The sequence below is a fragment of the Macrotis lagotis genome, chromosome 1 (assembly GCF_037893015.1).
Source record: "Macrotis lagotis isolate mMagLag1 chromosome 1, bilby.v1.9.chrom.fasta, whole genome shotgun sequence".
Taxonomy (NCBI): domain Eukaryota; kingdom Metazoa; phylum Chordata; class Mammalia; order Peramelemorphia; family Peramelidae; genus Macrotis; species Macrotis lagotis.
Genome location: NC_133658.1, coordinates 456,778,130 through 456,797,527, shown reverse-complemented (window position 1 = coordinate 456,797,527; position 19,398 = coordinate 456,778,130). Strand labels below are relative to the sequence as shown.

At 36.2% G+C, this 19,398-nt stretch overlaps 1 protein-coding gene across 3 annotated transcripts in view; it reads left to right on the top strand.

The window, feature by feature from the left end:
* Positions 1-19,398, top strand: part of CATSPER3 (cation channel sperm associated 3) — an 82,790-nt gene that overhangs the window by 54,238 nt on the left and 9,154 nt on the right. For 2 of the 3 annotated variants that reach the window (XM_074213523.1, XM_074213524.1), the window contains exons 4-5: positions 15,309-15,491; positions 17,967-18,107. In XM_074213523.1, coding sequence (XP_074069624.1) covers positions 15,309-15,491; positions 17,967-18,107 — 324 coding nt within the window. The remainder of the gene's footprint in view (positions 1-15,308; positions 15,492-17,966; positions 18,108-19,398) is intronic. The other variant, XM_074213525.1, reaches the window with a different exon arrangement.

Below are 19,398 nucleotides of genomic sequence, written 5' to 3'. Positions count from 1 at the left end.
AGTTCATCAGAGAAATTGCTTCAGTATTTTTTTCCCACAGTGGGTTTTGCTAGCTGTATTTCCCTCCATCCTATTTCCCCCCCCACCCTCATTTATTCTATTCTCTCTCTACTTTCACCCTGTCCCTCCTCAAAATTATATTGTATCTAACTACCCTCTCCCACAATTTTCCCTCTCTTCTATCACCTACACCCCTCTTGCCCTCCCCCATCCCTCTTCTTCCATACCTCTCCAATTTTCCTCAAGGGTAAGATAGATTTCTATACCCTATGAATGCATATGTTATTTCCTCTCTGAACCACTTCCAATGAGAGTAAAGATTCACTCACTTAACCTTACCTTTCCCCTTTTTCACTCCATTGCAAAAGTTTTTTTCTTGCCTTTTTTATAAGAAATAACTTTTGCCATTGTACCTCTCCTTTCCCTTTCTCCCAGTACATTTCTTTCTTGCTCATTAACTCCATCTTTTTAATATATTCCACCTTTGAATTCAGCTTCCTCTTGTGCCTTGTTTGTATATGCTCCTAATTGCCCTAATAAATGGGAAGGTTCATATGAATTATATGATTATTATGAGTTATATTCCATTCCGTGATACAGGGATACAACAGGAATACAACATTAGTCTCTTCTACTTTGCCCTTCTCCTCTACCCTCTCTATACTTCAACTGAGTTCAGTACTTGAAGATCACACTTTCTGTTCAGTTTTGGTCATTTCATCAGAAAAGTTTGAAAGTCCCCTATTTTATTGAATGTACATCTTTTCTTCTGAAAGAGGACTTTCAGTTTTTATGGGTAGTTATTCTTGGTTGTAATCCAAGATCTGTTGCCTTCTAGAATATCATATTCCAGGCTCTATGAGCCCTTAATATAACAGTTGCTAAATCTTTGTTATCCTGACTATAGTTCCATGATATTTAATTGTTTCTTTCTGGCTGCTTGTAATATTTTCTCCTTGATTTGGGAGTTCTGAAATTTGGCTATACTATTCCTGACACTTTTCATTTTGGTTTCTCTTTTAGGAAGTGATTGATGGATTCTTTCAATTTCTGTTTTACTCTCTGCTTCTAGGATATCAGGGCAATTTTACTGGAAAATTTCTTGAAAAATGACATCTAGGCTCTTTTTTGGTCATTACTTTCAGGTAGTCCAATAATTTAAAATTTTTCTCTCTTGTATTTTTTTTTCCAGGTCATTTGTTTTTTCCTGTGAGATAATTCACACTTTCTTCTCATTTTTCATTTTTGGTTTTATTTTTATTGTTTCTTGATTTCTTACAAAGTCATCAGTTTCCCTTAGCTCCATTCTACATTTGAAGGAATTATTTTCTTCAGAAAGCTTTTGTATCTCCTTTTCCATTTGGCCAATTTTGCTTGTTAAGGCATTCTTCTTCTCATTGGCCTTTTGGACTGCTTTTTTCCATTTGACCCAAACTGGTTTTCAAGATGTTATTTTCTTCATTACTTTTGGTAATTCCTTCACCAAGTTGCTGACTTAGTTTTCATGATTTTCCCACATCACTCCCATTTCTCTTCCCATTTTTTCCTCTACCTCCCCTACTTGGTTTTCAAAATCTCTTTTGAGCTCTTCTATAACCTGAGACCAATTCATATTTTTTCTTGGAGGCTTTGGATATAGAAACTTTGACTTTGCTATCTTCTGAGTGAGTATTTTGAGTCTCTATAGGACCAAAATAATTGTCTATGGTTGAATTTTTTTCTTCTGTTGTTTGCTCATTTCCCCTGCCTATGACTTGATTTTATTCTTTATTAAAGTGGGTTCTGCTTTCATCATAGAAGATGCACTGTCCCAAGTTTTGGGGGGCTTTTGTAGCTGTTTTCAAGGACATTTCCCCCCACCTCAATTCCCCCAAGGTCTTATGAGAGATTCTGACTGTTCTCCTGGTCTGTGCTTTGGTCTGAGGATGACCACAGGCCCTCCCCTCTGCCCTGGAGTTGTGAGGAGGGTCCTGCTCTGCTAGCCAATAAAGGTCCTTTTCCTGAGCCTGGGATCTGATCCTGGATCTGAGTATGGGCAAAGCAACAGGGGATTAGCAAAAAGACCTTTGCAATCTCCTCCAACTTCCTCTCCACCCATGGTCTGAGAGCTCTGGAAGCAGCTGCCCAGTGGCTGTCTGCCAGGAATCTCCCCAGACCTGCTCCTGGTCTCCTGGGGGCTGGGTCTGCACTGAGGCCTGTTCTGGACTGGCTCCCTTCTCACTGTAGTATGGCAGCGTTTTCCTGCTGACCCTCCAAGTATTCATTGACAATCTTTGGACTGAGAGGTCTGGAAACCACCACCACTGACATGGACCCAGGAATCCTGCAGGCTGTTACTGGATGATTGGAATTGGTTTGCTATGGTGCATCCTGGGATGTACTGCAGGCCCTTCCTAATCCCATTCTAACAGACTCTTCTCATGGATCTTCCAAATTGCCTTGGCCTGGAAGACTGATTACCTAGCTGTGTGGCCTTGGGCAAGCCACTTAACCCCATTTGCCTTGCAAAAAACCTAAAAAAAATAAAGGTATTTGGAGTGGTCTGGGGAGAGTTTGTGGGAGTTCCTTCCTTTACTCTGACATCTTGGCCCTGCGCCCCCCCCCCCCCATTTACAATATTTTCACCTTTACTGGGAACTCTGGATTTTCGGGCAGGAAGTATGCAAAGGTGGGAGGGGGGTAGATTGTGCTTTGAAGAACTTTGAATGCCAAGATAAGGATTTTATATTTAATCTTGAAGCTGACAGGAAGTCATTGAAGTTTGAGTTAGAGGGGTGACATGGTTGAACCTATACTTTAGGAAAATAACTGGCAACTGAATGGAGACTAAATTCACATGGAAAGAGGCTTGAGGCAGTTATTGAAATCCAAATGAGCTTTTCAAATGAAAGGTGGGCTCCAGGTGGGCTCAAATTTTTGTACCTTCAGAGTTTCTGTCATATAACTAGGCATTACTTTCAAGATTTGGACTCCCTAGTCAGACTGTTTCAGGGGGATTTTGCAGAATGCTTAAAAAGAGTAATTTTTAGAGTAAATGAGAGAACATTTTCTCTTATTTGTAGTAGTGTTCATTTTTGGATGCAGATGCTAAACACTGGCAAAACTGAGCTCTACAATCCCAGCATTTCACTTGACCTTCAATTTCTGTGGGAGAGGGGAAGGGGAAATGTACTAAGGGCCCCTTTTCTAATGGAGTAAGAGAATTAGCATTTTTTTGTAGCACCCACTATGTGATTTACTCCTCACCACAACCCTGTATCATTAAAGGAAACTAATGCAAACTGAGATTAAGTGATTTGTTCAGGGTCAAAAAGTCAGCATCTGAGACTGTATTTGAACTCAGATCTTTCTGACTTAAAGCCTAACATTCTATTCATTGATCTATCAAACTTACCTCTTTTATGATCATATTTCTTTAACTTATTTTCTAGGTCAGCTATTTTTAATTTAATATTTCTTATTTTTTTCAATTTTTTTCTAATATATCTTGCTGTCTCATGGAATCATTAATTTCTGCTCAATCTATCTTAGTTTTCAGGGATTCTGTTTCATGGGTGAGGTTTACTAGTTTCTCTTCTGAGTTATTTATTCTCTTTGCAATACTTTCCTCAAAGAGCTTTTACTTAATTTTTATTTATTTCCTTTCTTCTTGATATTCATGTAGTTTCCCCCTTTGTGTTTCCTTTCAGTTCATTTAGAGTTAGATTTGTGTTATTTTCTATAACATTTAGTAATTTTCTTGGTTTAATCTTTTCTTTTACTTTAGTTCCTGAATTGGGGCTTTGTGCCTGGGTCCAGGCTCCACTTTCTTTTACCCTTTTTAGATGGGGTGATCAACCCCACTTAGTCTTGTCCTGGGTTCCCTGAGCTCTTGTGCTGACCTCTTAGCTCCTGAGATACCTCCCTAATGTCTCAAGACAGATCTCTTGGCTTGGACTGTTCTGAATGTTATAGCATGGTAGAAGTTATTGCCCACTGCTGTTTTCTTTTGTTTCCATAGTCTTAACTCTGAAACTTTCTGATCACATTTGGGTTTTCTCAGGGAATCTTTGGTTCTCTTTGCCTCCTGGCACAGAGCCTTAAAGACTGTGTGTCCTGTCTGATTTTCTGTAAGTCTGTCCTCCTTTCCCTTTTGCCCATGAGCTTTTGTTGTAGTTCTGGAGTGGAAGAAGTCACTGTAATTTCTCATTTGGATTAAATGTTCATTATTTGATTTGCTGCAAACTTTAAAGTGTTGAATGAAAATTAAAAATAAAAAAGAATCTTCTTCCTTCTTCTGGTCCCTAGCCCATTATTTCTCCTACATTTAGGGAGCTTTCTTGGACCTCAAATACTATGGCCTGGATGTCGGCTTGTAATTATTGGATGACTCTGTCTTCTTAAAGAGGGACATTTCAGAATCAAGGTCAGGGAATGATGCTGACCTCTCTCCTTATAGTCTGCTTGCTTTGTAGCCATTGGAAAGCCCGCCATCAGCTCTAGATTCTGATGGGCCAATTACCTAAGGGTCCTAACACCACTTTTGGTTAAAAACACTCTTTGTATCTTTTGCTGCCGTTCACTTCAGCCAGGCAGGCTGGAGGTGTGAGAGGTGGTGGGACCTAAGCATTTATTATAATTATATTAATTGAAGTTTAAATTAGTCCTTAACAGGGAAGCAGTCTTTAGTGCCGAGAATCCCAGCATGCAGTACATTCTTGGCTTCCTTCCCTTTATTAATTAAAAACTCCTTTACAACACTCTGCCTTCCACCTAAGTGTAGTAAATTTCCTCCTTAAGGAAATAATTTCCTTGTTGTATTTTGTACAGAGAAGTCCTGTTAGCTAACTGCCATGTTGTCTCTGTTCATCTGCATTTTAATTTGAAAAACAAACTTTCAAAGTCCAAGTTGCTTTAAGGTAGGGGTTCTTAACTATTTTTGTTTCTGTCATAGATCCCTTGGCAGGTCTGGTAGAGCCTCTACTCAGAATAATTTGTTTTAATTAAAAATAATGTTTTTAAAGTGTTTTTATTTTATATCACAATGGAAAGAAATGCTAAATTTCATTAAAAGGTTAGTGAAAATAAAGATGTAATTCTTTTTTTTTCCCATTCAAAATTCACAGAATCTGCAGGAATCTATCCATGGACTATGTATGGATCTTAGGTTAAGAATACTCGATTTAAATGATTGTTTCTTCCTGACCAACTTGCTGTTTGAAAATTTTTTCTTTCCTGCTTCCTGAAAATTTTGTTCTTATTATTATAATTTTCATTGAAATTATTTATGCTTTTATTGATCCACAAATTCTTTAGCAACAAATTTGTTTCCATTTAAGTTTAAAATCTTTTTTTCAGAGGCCCTTTATTGATGATTATTTTTATGTCTTGTGGTCATAAAAAGCTATCTTTAATATTTTTGCTTTTTTGCGTTTTCTTATGAGGTTTTTCAGCCCTAACATACAATTTTTGTAAAAAATATATATATATATGTATATATGTATTTTGTTGTTCAATTGTTTCAGTCATGTCTGATTCTTCATGACCCCAGTTTGGGTTTTTTTTTTTTGCAAAAATACTAGAATGATTTGCAGTTTCCTTTACCAGTTCATTTTATAGATGAGGAAACTGAGGTACACAGGTTAAGTGGCTTGACTAAGATCACACAGTTTAGGTCTTCAGACCCAACACACTATTCATTGCACTACCTATACAGAAGCACACACAACATATTTTGTCCTCAGATAGTTATATATGAATATATATATATAATATTTTATATTTATTGTTTCATTAAGTAACTTCAAGAGATCTACCATGTCTAAGTTTTTCAATTTTTCTATTCATTTCCTTAATTTCTTTCTTGGTTGTTCTTTTGTTAGATTTGTCTGGGAATGAAAGGAATTATTTTACTAGCTATTTTAGTTTTCCTGTCTGTTTCTATAATTAAATTCTCTTTTCTTGTATATTTAGATACTTTACCATTTGGTGAATATACTTAGTGTTGCTATTATTACATTACTTATGAAACCCACTGTAGTTTCCTTTTTTATCTTTTTAAACCATACCTTTTTTCCTATTGTATTTTTTGGAAATCATTCTGAATTTTCCTGAGGGATATAAATTCTGCTGCAATTCCTCATTTAAATTCTGTGAATTTTTATGCTTTGTGTTCCTTGTAAACAATTGTAGGATTATGCTTTCTACACCATTCTGCTTCTGTCCTCTGTATTATGGGTGAGTTCATTCTTACATCATCTTACATTTTCTTTTCTTTTCTTTCCCAGTCTTCCTTTTCAAAAAAGAAAAAGGTGGAGAAAGAGAAGAATGTAATCAACATTAGTCTACAATTGAAGTGTTCTATTTTTACTCTTTGCTACTTTTTTCTTTATGAAGCCCAGATTCTGATCTGAGTTTTATATTTTCTTTCCCTCTTTTTAAGCCTCCCTTTATGATTAACCTTCTGAAATTGATATTTGTTTTGCTGACAACTATTTTCTCCTGCCTCTGCTCTCAGTCTTAAAATTTTTTTCTCCCAGGATGCCTATCAATTGGAGAATGAGCAAGTTATGGTATGTGATTGTGATGGAATACTATTGTGCATAAGAAATGAAGAACAGGATATTTTAAAAAAACATGGAAAGACTTACATGAACTGATCAGCAAATCGAAGTGAGCAGAAACAGGAGATTATTTTTAAATAGTGACGATAATATTGTATAATGATCAACTGTGAATGTCCCCAGCAATACAATGGTCTAAGAATTTTTGAATAACTTGAATCAGGAAGAATCACCTTCTGGGGTACAAATCTGGCCTTAGACACTTCCTAGCTGTGTGACCCTGGGCAAATCACTTAACCACTATTTGTTTCAGTTGCTTATATGTAAAATAAATTGGAGAAAGAATGGCAAATCACTCAACTATCTTTGTCCAGAAAACCCCAAATTGGTTCACAAAGAGCTAGACATAGCTGAAATGAGTGAACAATAAACAACAATACATGTATAACCTATATCAAATTGCTTGCTTTCTCAATGATGAGGGAGGGGAGGGAGGGAAAGGAGAGAAATTGAAACCCAAAATTTTAAAATATGAATGTTAAATATTTTTACATGTAATTGGGAAAACTAAAATATTAAAATTATTATCTTCTCTGTTCCCATTCTCTCCCTTCATTTCTGATATATAGTAAAACATTTTTTTCCTGTGTTTGGTTATCCTTCCTTTGCCTGTTTATGTGTGAATGAGGTTCAAAAGATATCCCTTTATCTTTCATGTTTGTATTTGTGTGTTTATTTATATGTATTTATAATGTTTTTCTTATGTACCTCACTTACGAGAAATAATTCCTCTCCTTTCTTTCTCATTTCTTTCTTAGTGTACAACTTTTTCTCTATCCTTTTCTTTCCTCTAAAAACCATCAAAACAAGCAGTAAACAAATACCTAAATGATCTGGCTTTGACTTTCTTTCAAGGGTGCTCTGTGGACCCTTCCTTTTTCTTCCCTGTTAATAATTAAGCACTTCATCACCATTTAGTCATTTCCTGTTGCTCAAATGTCACTACTTTTAAAGATTTCTCTTGACTCTTGTGTTTATATTCTAAAGTTTCTGTCTAGCTTTGGTCTTTTCATGAGGAATGCTTGGGTAGCAAGCCTTTGTTTTTTGAAATATCATGTTCCAGTATTTTACTTCCTTTATGACAGTTGCAGCATCATCTTATGGAATCCTAATTATGGTTTCTTCATGTTTTTGTTTTTAATTTGGAAGTTCTGAAGTTTGGCTATGACATCTCCCAGAATTCTTTTTTTTTTTTTTGGCAAGGCAAATGGGGTTAAGTGGCTTGCCCAAGGCCACATGGCTAGGTAATTACGCATTTGAACCCACGTACTCCTGACTCCAGGGCCGGTGCTTTATCCACTGCGCCACCTAGCTGCCCCCAATCTGGGTAGTTTTTTAAATGATTGTTCTATAGTATGATATCCAGATTTTTCATTTGGTAAAGAATTTAAAGCTTTCAGGAAATATAGTGATTTTTGCATTGCCTAAGTTTGACACTGACCTTCAATTTTTTCTATTTATTTGTATATTTATTTATGTATCTATTTATCTATTTATTTATTTATTTGTTTTTAGTTTTTGCAAGGCAATGGGGTTAAGTGGCTTGCTCAAAGCCACACAGCTAGGTAATTATTAAGTTTCTGAGGCTGGATTTGAACGCAGGTACTCCTGACTCCAGGGCCAGTGCTCTATCCACTGCACCACCTAGCCATCCCCTGACTTTAATTTTTACCAGTCTCTCTCTCTCTCTCTCTCTCTCTCTCTCTCTCTCTCTCTCTCTCTCTCTCTCTCTCCCTCTCTCTCTCTCTCTCAACTGGGGGACTGGCTCACTTCTTCCACCTATATTCAATTCTCAAGCACTTCATGGGTGGCAGACTGTGATGTCTTTAGAAAACCACACACATTGTGTTTCCCACTATACAAAACCTTTTTTTTTTGCTAACTAGTTAGCAAGTCACTTAGTCCTGATTGCCTTGCATTCAAGGCTATCTCCAGTTGTTCTAATGCATATTTGGCCTCACATGCATATTATCGCATCACCTCACTGATGTATGGTCGTCTTTGAGAACAATCATCACAACATTTAAACAAGACAAACTCTTTTACCACATTCTCCTGTTCTTAGCAGCAGGCAGCTAGGTTCTGGTATCTAGGTGGTACAAGGGCTAGAGCATCAGGCCTGGAGTCAGGAAGACCATAGTTCAAATTTAGTCTCAGATAATTACCTACTGTGTGACCCTGGTCAAGATACTTAACCATTATTCACCTCCGTTCCTTATATGTAAAACTGGGGACACAGTGAAGAAGGAAATGGCATACTATTCCATTAACTTTGCCAAGAAAGCCCCTTGGGTGAAGAAGAGTCAGGTATAGTTGAACAACAACACCTCTTATCAAGCTGCTCAGAAAATTTTTTCAACAATATTGGAAAAATGTTAAATATCTTAGCTCCACTTTGGGACTTGGAACACTTTTCTCTCTTAATTTTTAGAAAGTGATAGGGCCATATTACATTTTCCTCAGACAGCTTTTTGAGTAGGAGCATATTATCTTTTAACTAATCACCTCCGAACAAAATTTTGCTTGTCATTCTTCCTCTCAAACTCCATATTTTTTCCTCTCTCAGACTGTAGAAGACAATTCTGACTTAATTTTTTTTTAATCAATGAAATCTATTTTCTTTTTCTCCCACCCTCCCATTCCTTTGAAAAATGAGGAAAATTAAAAAGCCTTGTAACACCCATATATATATTATATTTATATATATAGAAACTCACATACACACATACAAAATCTCTCTGAGTTTGGTAGGAGATGGGTATCATGTTTCATCTTGAGTCCTTTGAAATTCTAGTTGGTCATTGTTACAATCAGAATTCTTAAGTCTTTCAAAATTGTTTGTCTTTAGTTGTTAATGTATAAATTATTATCCTGGTTCTGCTCAATTTGAATAAATTCTTACAAGTCTTCCAAGATTTCTCTGAAATCATTATCATTTCTTTCAGTACAATTCTATCACATTTATAATGTCATAATTTTGTTCAGCCATTCCCCAAATGATGGTCACCCCTTTGATTTCTAATTCCTTGATACCACAAAAAGAGATGCTATAAATATTTCTGTTTATAAGGATTCTTTTCCTTTTAAAAATATCACTAGCAGATTTAGATTGAGGAGTAGAATTTTTTTTTTATTTATTTTTATTTTTATTTTTTTAGTTTTTTGCCAGGCAAATGGGGTTAAGTGGCTTGCCCAAGACTACACAGCTAGGAGTAGTAGTAGTAGTAGTAGTATTGGTGAATCAAAGTGTATTCATAGTTCAACAATCTTTTGGGCAGAAAAAAATTTGGAAATGGGCTTTTTATTTTTATAAATTTAAATCAGGTCTCTATATGTCTTGTCTCAGAAATGAAATCTTTATTGAGGAGACTTGCTACAAAGATTTTTACTCCTGGTTAACTTTAACTGCATTGGTTTAACATGTGCAGAATTTAAAAAAAATTATGTAATCAAAATTGTCCATTTCATCTTTTGTAATTCTCTCTATCCTTTGATTTTATGATCTCTTCCCTTAGTCATAAAACTGACAGGTAATTTCTCCCTTGCTTCTCTAATTTATTTATGCTGAGTCTAAGTTCCCATTTAGAGGCTTATACAGTGTGACTTATAGTCCTATACCTAATTTCTCTTTGATTACTTGCTTGTTTTCCTAGAAGTTTTTGTTGAATGAGTTTTTATGCCAATAGGCATAATAAACCTCCTTGAAATCCACTAAGTAGGTTCATTTCATGTCTCAGGCTCCTTTATGACTTAACCTGATATGTTCCATTTCTGCTCTCACGCTGTCTTTAGTTTTCCATAATTCCCTTCCCATTACCCCAAATACAAGGTTACCTTCCTGCATAGCTACTCTGTACTTGTCCCTTATTTGTCAAAACTGATCAGTTTCCCTCCTAGACCTGCTTGTCCTGGTTCAAATCAGTCCTTTAGATTAGTCCTAAAGTGTTAATAACAAATAATGACTTAAAGTGTTCCCACCTGTGTATAAGAAGGATCCTGCTATAGTGGTTAGGGCATGGTATTTGGAATCAAATAGAAACAGATATAGACTCTAAACCTTTTTGGATACTTCCTAATTGTGTGTCCATGACCAAATTACACCTTCTTTGAATCTGTAAAATAGAGGTAATAATACCTATATTATCTACTTTACAGGGATTTTGAAAGACCTAAATGAAGCAAAGTACTTTGCAAAATAAAAACCAGTTATTATTATTATTTTAAAATATAAGCTAATATTACTATTATGTTAAAAAGTGAATTCCATACTTAGCTTGAAGAGATGAATAAATTTGTAGATGTCAGGCACAATTGAAGGAGAGACTTGGGAGCTAGGAGACTTACTTGCATTTTTCAAGTTATATCATATAGGCAGTTACCTTAGAATATTAACTTCTCAAGTTCCCATAGCTTTTTGTTTTGTATTGGGGTTTTTAATGGATAATTTCTGTTTCTTATATCATTGTAGTTATTCTAAGTAGCTTTCTTTCTGCCCTTTCCAGAGAATCATCCCATATGACTGTATTTTTTTAGAGGAAAAAAAAGTCACTACAGCTGATTCATATATTGAAAAAGTCCAAAAAACATGTACAATGTAAAACATTTGTGCACCTTCCATCTCCACGAAGAGCTAGGTTGGGGATGTCTTTTCATTTTTCTTTATTTTAGTCCTGCTTGATCTTTATAATTTTGTTTCATTTCCTTTTGATTTTTTGCTGTTTTTTTCCTATTTTCATTTGTAGTCACTGTGTATATTATTTTCTTAGTTCTGCTTACTTCATTCTATATCAATTTATATATATCTTTCCATACTCCTCTGTATTCATCACACACATCATTTCTTACAACACAGTAATATTCTATTACATTCATGTACTACAATTCCAATTTGCCAAATGATGGACATCTAATTCTTAGCTATCACCAAAAAAAAATGCTGCTATAAATATTTTGGTATATATCTGATTGATGGCTTCCCTGGGGTATAAATCTAGTAATGGAGTCTCTGGTTCAAAAAGTATGGATGTTTTAGTGTCTTTATTTGAATAATTCCAAACTGCTTTCAAGACTGATATACCATTTCAATGCTCCATCAACAATGTATTAGTGTGCTTATCTTTTCACAACCCCATCCAATGTTGACTGTTGTCATTTTTTTGTGATTTTTGCCAATTTTCAAGGTGTGAGATAAAATCTCAGGATTGTTTTTACATTTCTCTTCTTACTGATCTGGAGCATTTTTATGTGATTACAAATATTTTGCAGTTCTTTTTTTTGAGAATTGTTTGTTTATATCCTTTGACTATTAATTTGTTGGGGAATGTAGTCAAAGGATATAAACAAACAATTCTCAAAAAAAAGAATAGTATGTATGTATATTTTTATATAGCTTAGGTATCAAACTTTTATCAGAGAAATTTAATAAAAAGTTTTTTTCCTTTTTGACCTAGGTGCATTAATATGAGGTGCAAAAACCAAAATGTTTCAAGTAATCAAACTAAGCTATTTTATCTTTTGTAATTGACAATATCTCTTGTTTTGGTAAGAATAAATCTCCTACCCATAGCTTTGAGTGGTTTATGTTCTATTTCTCTTCTAATTTTTAAATAGCATTATTTTAATATAATATAGGCTTGCTTATCCATTTAAAATATATTTTGGAATATGGTATAAGGTGTTGGTCTCAGCCCATTTCCTGCCAGATTGGTTTCAGTTTTCCCAGCAGTTTTTATAAAATAAAGATCCTCCCCCCCCAGGTAATTTGTTTCCTACTTCATCAAAAACTGGGTTCTGTAGTTCTATTGTTTCTTTATCTCCATTGTCTAGCTTGTTCCATTGATCTCTGTCCTTTAGGTAGTACTGGCTGCTTTTGATGACTGCTGCTTTATAATATAATTTGAGTTTTGGAAGTACTATTTCTCCTTTATTCCTACTTTTAAAAAAATTAATTAATTTAGTATTTTATCTTTCTCCCAGTTACATAAACAAACCCTAACATTTGCTTTCAAAACTTTTGAGTTCCAAATTCTCTCCCTCCTTCCCTTCCCATACCCCTCCCCTTTCCATTGAGAAAGCAAGCAACTTGATATAAGTTATAATGGATAGTCATGCAAAACATTTCCATAATAATCATGTTATGAAAGAAAACATAGCTCTCTCCCCACCAAAAAAGAAACCTCAATAAAAAAAGTAAAAATATGCTTCACTCTCTATTTTGAAAACTATCAGCTCTTTCTCTGGGGATGAATAACATTCTTCATCATAAGTCTTTCAGAATTGTTTTGCTGAGAAAAACTAAGTAATTCACAAATGATCATCCTACAATATTGCTGATACTGTATACACAATACATTTCACTTTGCATCAGCTCGTATAAGTCTTTCCAGATTTTTCTAAGAGCATCCTGCTCAACATTTCTTATAGCAGAATAGCATTCCATCATAAACATAAAACACAATTTGTTCAGCCATTCCCAGACTTAAAGGTATCCTTCAATTTCCAATGCCTCGCCAAAAAAAAAAAACCTCACAAATATCCTTGTATCTATAAGTTTTTTTCCTTTTTATTTATTTTTTTTGCAGCTTTTGGGATATAAACCTAGTAGTGGTATCACTAGGTCAAAGTGCATGCAGTGGTTTTATAGCCCTTTTGTGCATAGTTCCCAATTACTCTAGAGAAGAGTTGAATCAAGTCACAGTTCTATCAACAATTCAGGAATGTCTAATTTTCTCTACATCCTTTCCAACCTTTGTCATTTTCCTTTTCTGTCCTATTAGCAATCTAATAGGTCTATAAGTAGAACCTTAGAATTCTTTTAATTTGCATTTCTCCATTGTTCATATGACTATAAATAGCATTGATAACCTCATCTGAAATTGTTCATATCCTTTGATCTTTGATTAATTTGGGTAATTGCTCATATTTTTATAAATTTGACTCATTTCTCTATATGTTTGAGAAATGAGGACTTTATCAGAGAAATGTGCTTCAAAATTTTTTTGACAATTACTATTTCTAACTATATTTCCCTCCATCCTATTCCCCCATTTGTTCTATGCTTTATCTCCTTTCACCCTGTCCCTCCTTGCTTCTGATTACTCCCTCCCCCAATCTGCCCTCCCTTCCATCCAGTCCTCCCCCCACCGCCCCATTCCCTTCACCTTCTATTTTCTTGTAGGTAAAATAGATTTCTGTACCCAAGTGAGTGTATATGTTATTTGTTCTCTGACCCACTTCTGATGAGAGAAAAGTTCACTCACTTCCTCTCACATCCCCCTTCTTCCCCTCCATTGTAAAAGATTTTTCTTGTCTATTTTATGTGAGATAATTTACCAGATTCTGCCTCTCCCCTTCCCTTTCTCCAAGACATTTCTCTCATCCCATAACTTTGCTTTTTAGATCTCATCCCTTCATATTCATCTCACTTTCTGGCTCTCTCTGTGTCTGTCTTCTACCCATCTATCCATCCCTCCCTCCCCCCCTCCCTCCTTCCTTCCCTCCCTCTCTCTTCTCCCTTCCTCCCTTCATCCCTTCCTATCTACCTCCATCTTTCTCTCCCCATCTTTCTCTCCCCTCTCTTCCTCCACCCATCCTTCCCTTTATCCCTTCCTCCCTCCCTCCATCCATCCCTCTATCCCTCCATCCCTCCCTCCCTCCATCCATCATCCATCCATCCATCCATCCATCCATCCATCCATCCATCTCTTCCTCCCTCCCTCCATCCGTCCCTCCCTTCCTCCCTCCATTCCTCCAACTATCCTTCCCTCCCTCCTTCCTTCCCTCCATTTCTCCCTCCATCTATCTATCTATCCATCCATCCATCCATCCATCCATCCATCCATCCATCCATCTATCTAACCATCCATCCATTCATCCAATCCAATCATAAGAACATTGAGTACATTGGAGGGACACCATGGATAGAATATTGGAGCTGGACTTAGGAATTCTTGAGTTCAAATTCAACTTCAAATATTTACTACCTATATGACCCTAGGCAAATCACAATATCTCTTTGCCTCAGTTTTCTCATATGTAAAATGAAGATAAAAATAGTCCCTAACTCCTAGGGTTGTTTTGTGAATAAATTGAAGATCATATTTGTAAAGTGCATACATTAGGTACTAACTATAATATTAATAATGACAATTAATATTATTATTCCTGTCCTGGATGAGTAAGTATAACAAGGTGTCATAGGATTTAGAGCAGGAAGAGACCTTAGAAACCAACTAGTCTAACAACTTGACTTTATGAAATGAGGAAACTGAGATTCATGGAACTTAAGTGACTTACTCAAATTTAGATGAACCTGAGAAATGATTTGAATCTAGTCCTCTGATCCCAGAGCCAGTGTACTATACTATAAAGATTTGGGAAAACTAGAGACTATTGGTAGATGACTGACAGAAACTGATTCTTGGTTTTAATTTAAAAGATTAAACTTTACTTTCATCAGTAGAAGTATAAAAGGAATTCCTCACTATGGAATTTATTCCAAGAACTTACTAAACTGCTATTGTGCAGAGTTGAACTTAATGAAAGAATTCAGTTGAATTTTAATCCATTCCTCAAGGTTGACTAAGTCCTGAGTTCCAAGTTAGAAATGACCTGGGCCAGGACTAGGTGGCTTTGAGTCTAGTTCTGAGGACGTTTTTAGCCTGGGAGTTTCCTCTGACTTATTCATTGGTTCTACCTTTTTCATAGACTCTGATCAAAGCATTGGGACAGACGATCACCACCGTGGCTTCTGTCATGATCCTGCTGTTCCTGCTGATGTTCATCTTTGCCATCTTAGGCTTCTGTCTGTTTGGATCGACTGATGAGGGTGACGTGACTAACTGGGGAAACCTTGCCTCAGCCTTCTTCACCCTTTTCAGCTTGACCACGGTAATCTATTCAGTTTTTTCGAGGTCACAGTCCTGGGAAATTATGTAACTTACACATATGCATCTGCATGTGGATGAATGTTGAAAAACTTTCATAACATGTAATTGGAAACATAAAATAAAATATTAGTTGGGAAAAAAAGGACACTGGTCCTCAGAGTAGGAATGAGGATCCCTCCTCTAGAATGGTCTCAGACTTTTTTGTGGAATAGGCAAAGTCAGTCTCCTGAGTCTCTCAGTTTGTCTCTGGTTATCTAGTGCCCTCATGTTCCCAACACTTCTCACAATGCAATACCTTCTTTGTGCCCACTATCCTTTCTTCCTCCAATATTCCAGCTTTGAGGCCTTTCCTACTATTTATTCCTATGGTTCTGAGCCCTGTTCTTCCCAGTGCTGACATACTAATCTAATTCTATGTTGTGCTATTTAGTGGCAATATAGTGATTTAGTGTCATATTTTCCCAATGGCACACTGTAGCTTCCTGGGTAACACATGGAATAGAATATAGTCAACATTTATTAAGATCCTTCTTATGTACAGAGCACTATGTGAGACCTGAAAGGGCAGGGAATATTGAGATTCAAACCTCAGATAAGGGTAGTTCTCAGCTCTCCTATAGAATAGGACACCCACACAGATATTTGTAATATACAATTATATGATAAAATAATTAGAGAAATACAAAAAATGTTTTTTTTTTGTGATGGAAGGGAAAAATCTTATGGCCAGAGGGGATTAAGGGGATTTCCTGAAGATGACATTTGACTTTAAGGTGACATGAACTCTAAAGTATGAGTAAGGATTTAAAGGATGGAGTGAAAGAGGGAGAGTGGGTTCAATGTCTAACAGTAGGAATTTAAGGCAATAAGACTGTTGGGAAGGATATTAGGCCCTACTCCTTACTTTTTTCATCACTCTTAGCACCCAATTTTTTTCATCTTTTGAGAGTATTGGGGTGAGAGTTGAGATATCTGAGGTAGCTCTCACAGTCCTTTTAACCTCACTGTTTGGGTAGGCATTTATATGATATGTGAAATATATGCAAAGCTGTGATAAATATGCCCTATTGCATAATTACCTGGGATCTAATTAAAGACAAAATCTTTCAAATGCAAGGTTATGTTATGAAAATGATACTTCCTCTCATTGTCCATCTCTCTTGATTCATAGTGGGGAAAATTAGTTTTAGATTCTGAGGATCTGGGTTCAAATTTGACTTCTGAAGTTTGCTCCCTGTATGACTTTGGGAAAGTCATTTACTTCCTTGGGCCTCAGTTTACCTACCTGTAAATTGAAAGAATTGAACTAGATAGCTTCTGGAGTACCTTCTAGTTCTAGTTCTATGAATCTATATGTTCAATTGTCAAAAAGAGTTCTAAAAAAGGAATCTATTAATTTCCCTTAATTAAAAAAGTAGCTGCATGCCAAACTACTTTTCTAAGGAGGAAAATGAATTTCATGAAAACCAGTGGGCATGGGTGGGCATCATAGTTCCCAAAAAGTTGGCACTCATGGTTGGACTTCTTACAGTTATTTGATGTAACTTGGTCCCTAAGGTCAGTTGGAATAAGGGTCCTTGAGAAAATTTCTTTCTCCTTGAGTGCTGAAACTACTTTGGGAAGAGGGTTAGCATGTTCTGTCTCCAAAGTAGAGTGGCATAGTGGATAGAACACTGGACTTGGAGTAATTAGGACCATAATTAAAATCCCTTCTCAGACAATTACTAGCTGTGTGACCCTGGGCAAGTCACTTACCTTCCATTTGCCTTAAATTTTCTCATCTGAAAAATGGGGATAATTGTAGCAGCTTTGTCCTAGGTTGTCATAAAAATCACATGAGAACATGTTTGTGAAATGTTTTATAAACATTAAAGTGCTCTATAAATGATAGCCATTATTATCATCATTATTACTAATAATTAGTAATTGACTCAGAAGTACCTTTATGGGAACAATGAATTCTCCCAAAAACCCAGTGCTTAATTCCAAGAATATACTAACAGTTCACTTGAAGATTCAAATATTGGAGAGAATCTTTGTATTAGAGTCGAGAATTCAATTGATTAAAATAATTATTTTTAGAGTCTTTTTTCCCCCCATTCCATTGAATATTCCATCTTAAGTTTCAGATGACCAAGGGGAAAATCTTATTCTGTGAATAAAAGACCTAGATATGGAACTCAGAGGCAGGAAAAGGGGAGGTTTCATAAGAGGCCAAGGGTTTGGATGAGAAGCTTTTAAAAACTCTGATGGGGTGGCTAGGTGACTAGGTGACGCAGAGGCTAGAACACCAACCCTAGAGTCAGGAGTCCCTGAGTTCAAATTCGGCTGCAGATACTTAATAATTACCTAGATGTGTGGCCTTGGGCAAACCGCTTAACTCCATTTGCCTTGCAAAAAACTAAAAAAATGAACACAAAAACAACAAAAAACTCCTCTGATGCTGGGACTGTGGGAATTCTCCCTTTTCTTCCAGGTGGATGGTTGGACAAGTCTTCAGTATGAGTTGGATAAGCGGGCATTTATTCTGAGCAGGGCTTTTACTATTTTCTTCATCTTACTGGGCTCCTTTGTTTTCCTCAGTATGTTTGTTGGTGTCATGATCATTCACACAGAGGTGAGTTCTAATCTTGTCATCTACTCCAGGGAATATTAGGGAGTGGGGTTGGTGGGAGCCTGGGGTAGGCAGAGAATACACATTCTGTCTGGAATGCTCACATAGATGCTTAAATCCAGAAGGAAATTTGGGAATGAGTTACAGAGATACTTGAAAGTATGAAAAGGTAGTCTCATGAAGAGGATGTTCTCTTTTTATAAAGTACTGAGCTAAGTCTTCCTCTGAAAGAGGAAGGAGAGGGGTAGGTGGTTTGGACTATGGTGGGAAGACAAGGTTTGTGGATAGTGTGCAACTATCACTTTTCTCAACTCAAATCCCCCCCCCCCTTTCTTGGCATGATATAGGATGCAAGGTCCTCTGGGCATTAAAGAAAGCTTTGGGCAATGCCTAACCCTTAATTTATGAAAAGATAAGTAACTGAGTAAACATTCTTTTACATAGTATATTTAAGGAATTGGATTTTCTGCTTAGTATGTATGAGATAATTTTGCCTAGAACAAGTATACATGACTGGCACAAGATTACAAAATGGAATTGACCTTAGAAAGCATTGTTCAATATTTTGAGTAAAAACTGGAAAAACCTTTATTTTTCTTTTATAACATGACTAATATGGAAATAGGTTAAACACAATTGTACATGTACAACCTATATCAGATTATCATTGCCATGAGGACAGGGAAGGAAGGGAGGATGGCAGAAAAAATGTGGAACTCAAAAACTTGCCAAAGGATGAATGTTGAAAACTACCTTTGCATGTAACTGGAAAAAAACTGAAATAAAAGCTAATCAAAATGAGGAAGCTGAGGTCCTGAGGTGACAAATGACCTGCTGAGGAGCTCACAATGAAGTAGGATCAGAGCTGAGGTTAGGTTTGGGTCTTCAGTGCTGGGCTCCTATTGCATCTAAGTTGCCTTCCTCTGACTTAGCAGTTTTAATAACTTAGCATAGAGTAGACCATTATTATTCAGTCCCTTTTGTAGGGTTCAGCAAATTTCTGAGCTTATCCTGGACTCTGTGTTTTGAGGAATATATGTTGTAAAGACTAGACTTAGGAAGGGTAGAGAGTTAGGAGAGCCACTAGGAGAAAAAGAAATGAGAATAGAGAGAATTCACTGTCTTGAGAGACAGGTCCAGCACTTTTACCAGGGGGTAGAAAGGAGTGGCATGAAGCCATTTCTTCCCCTCAAGCCTCATAATTCCAGCAGATTGATGACTTTACAAAGATCACTGCTCTTATCTAATAAAATCCACTGTGCTACCTAACTTTCCACCATGGTGTAGTAAAAAC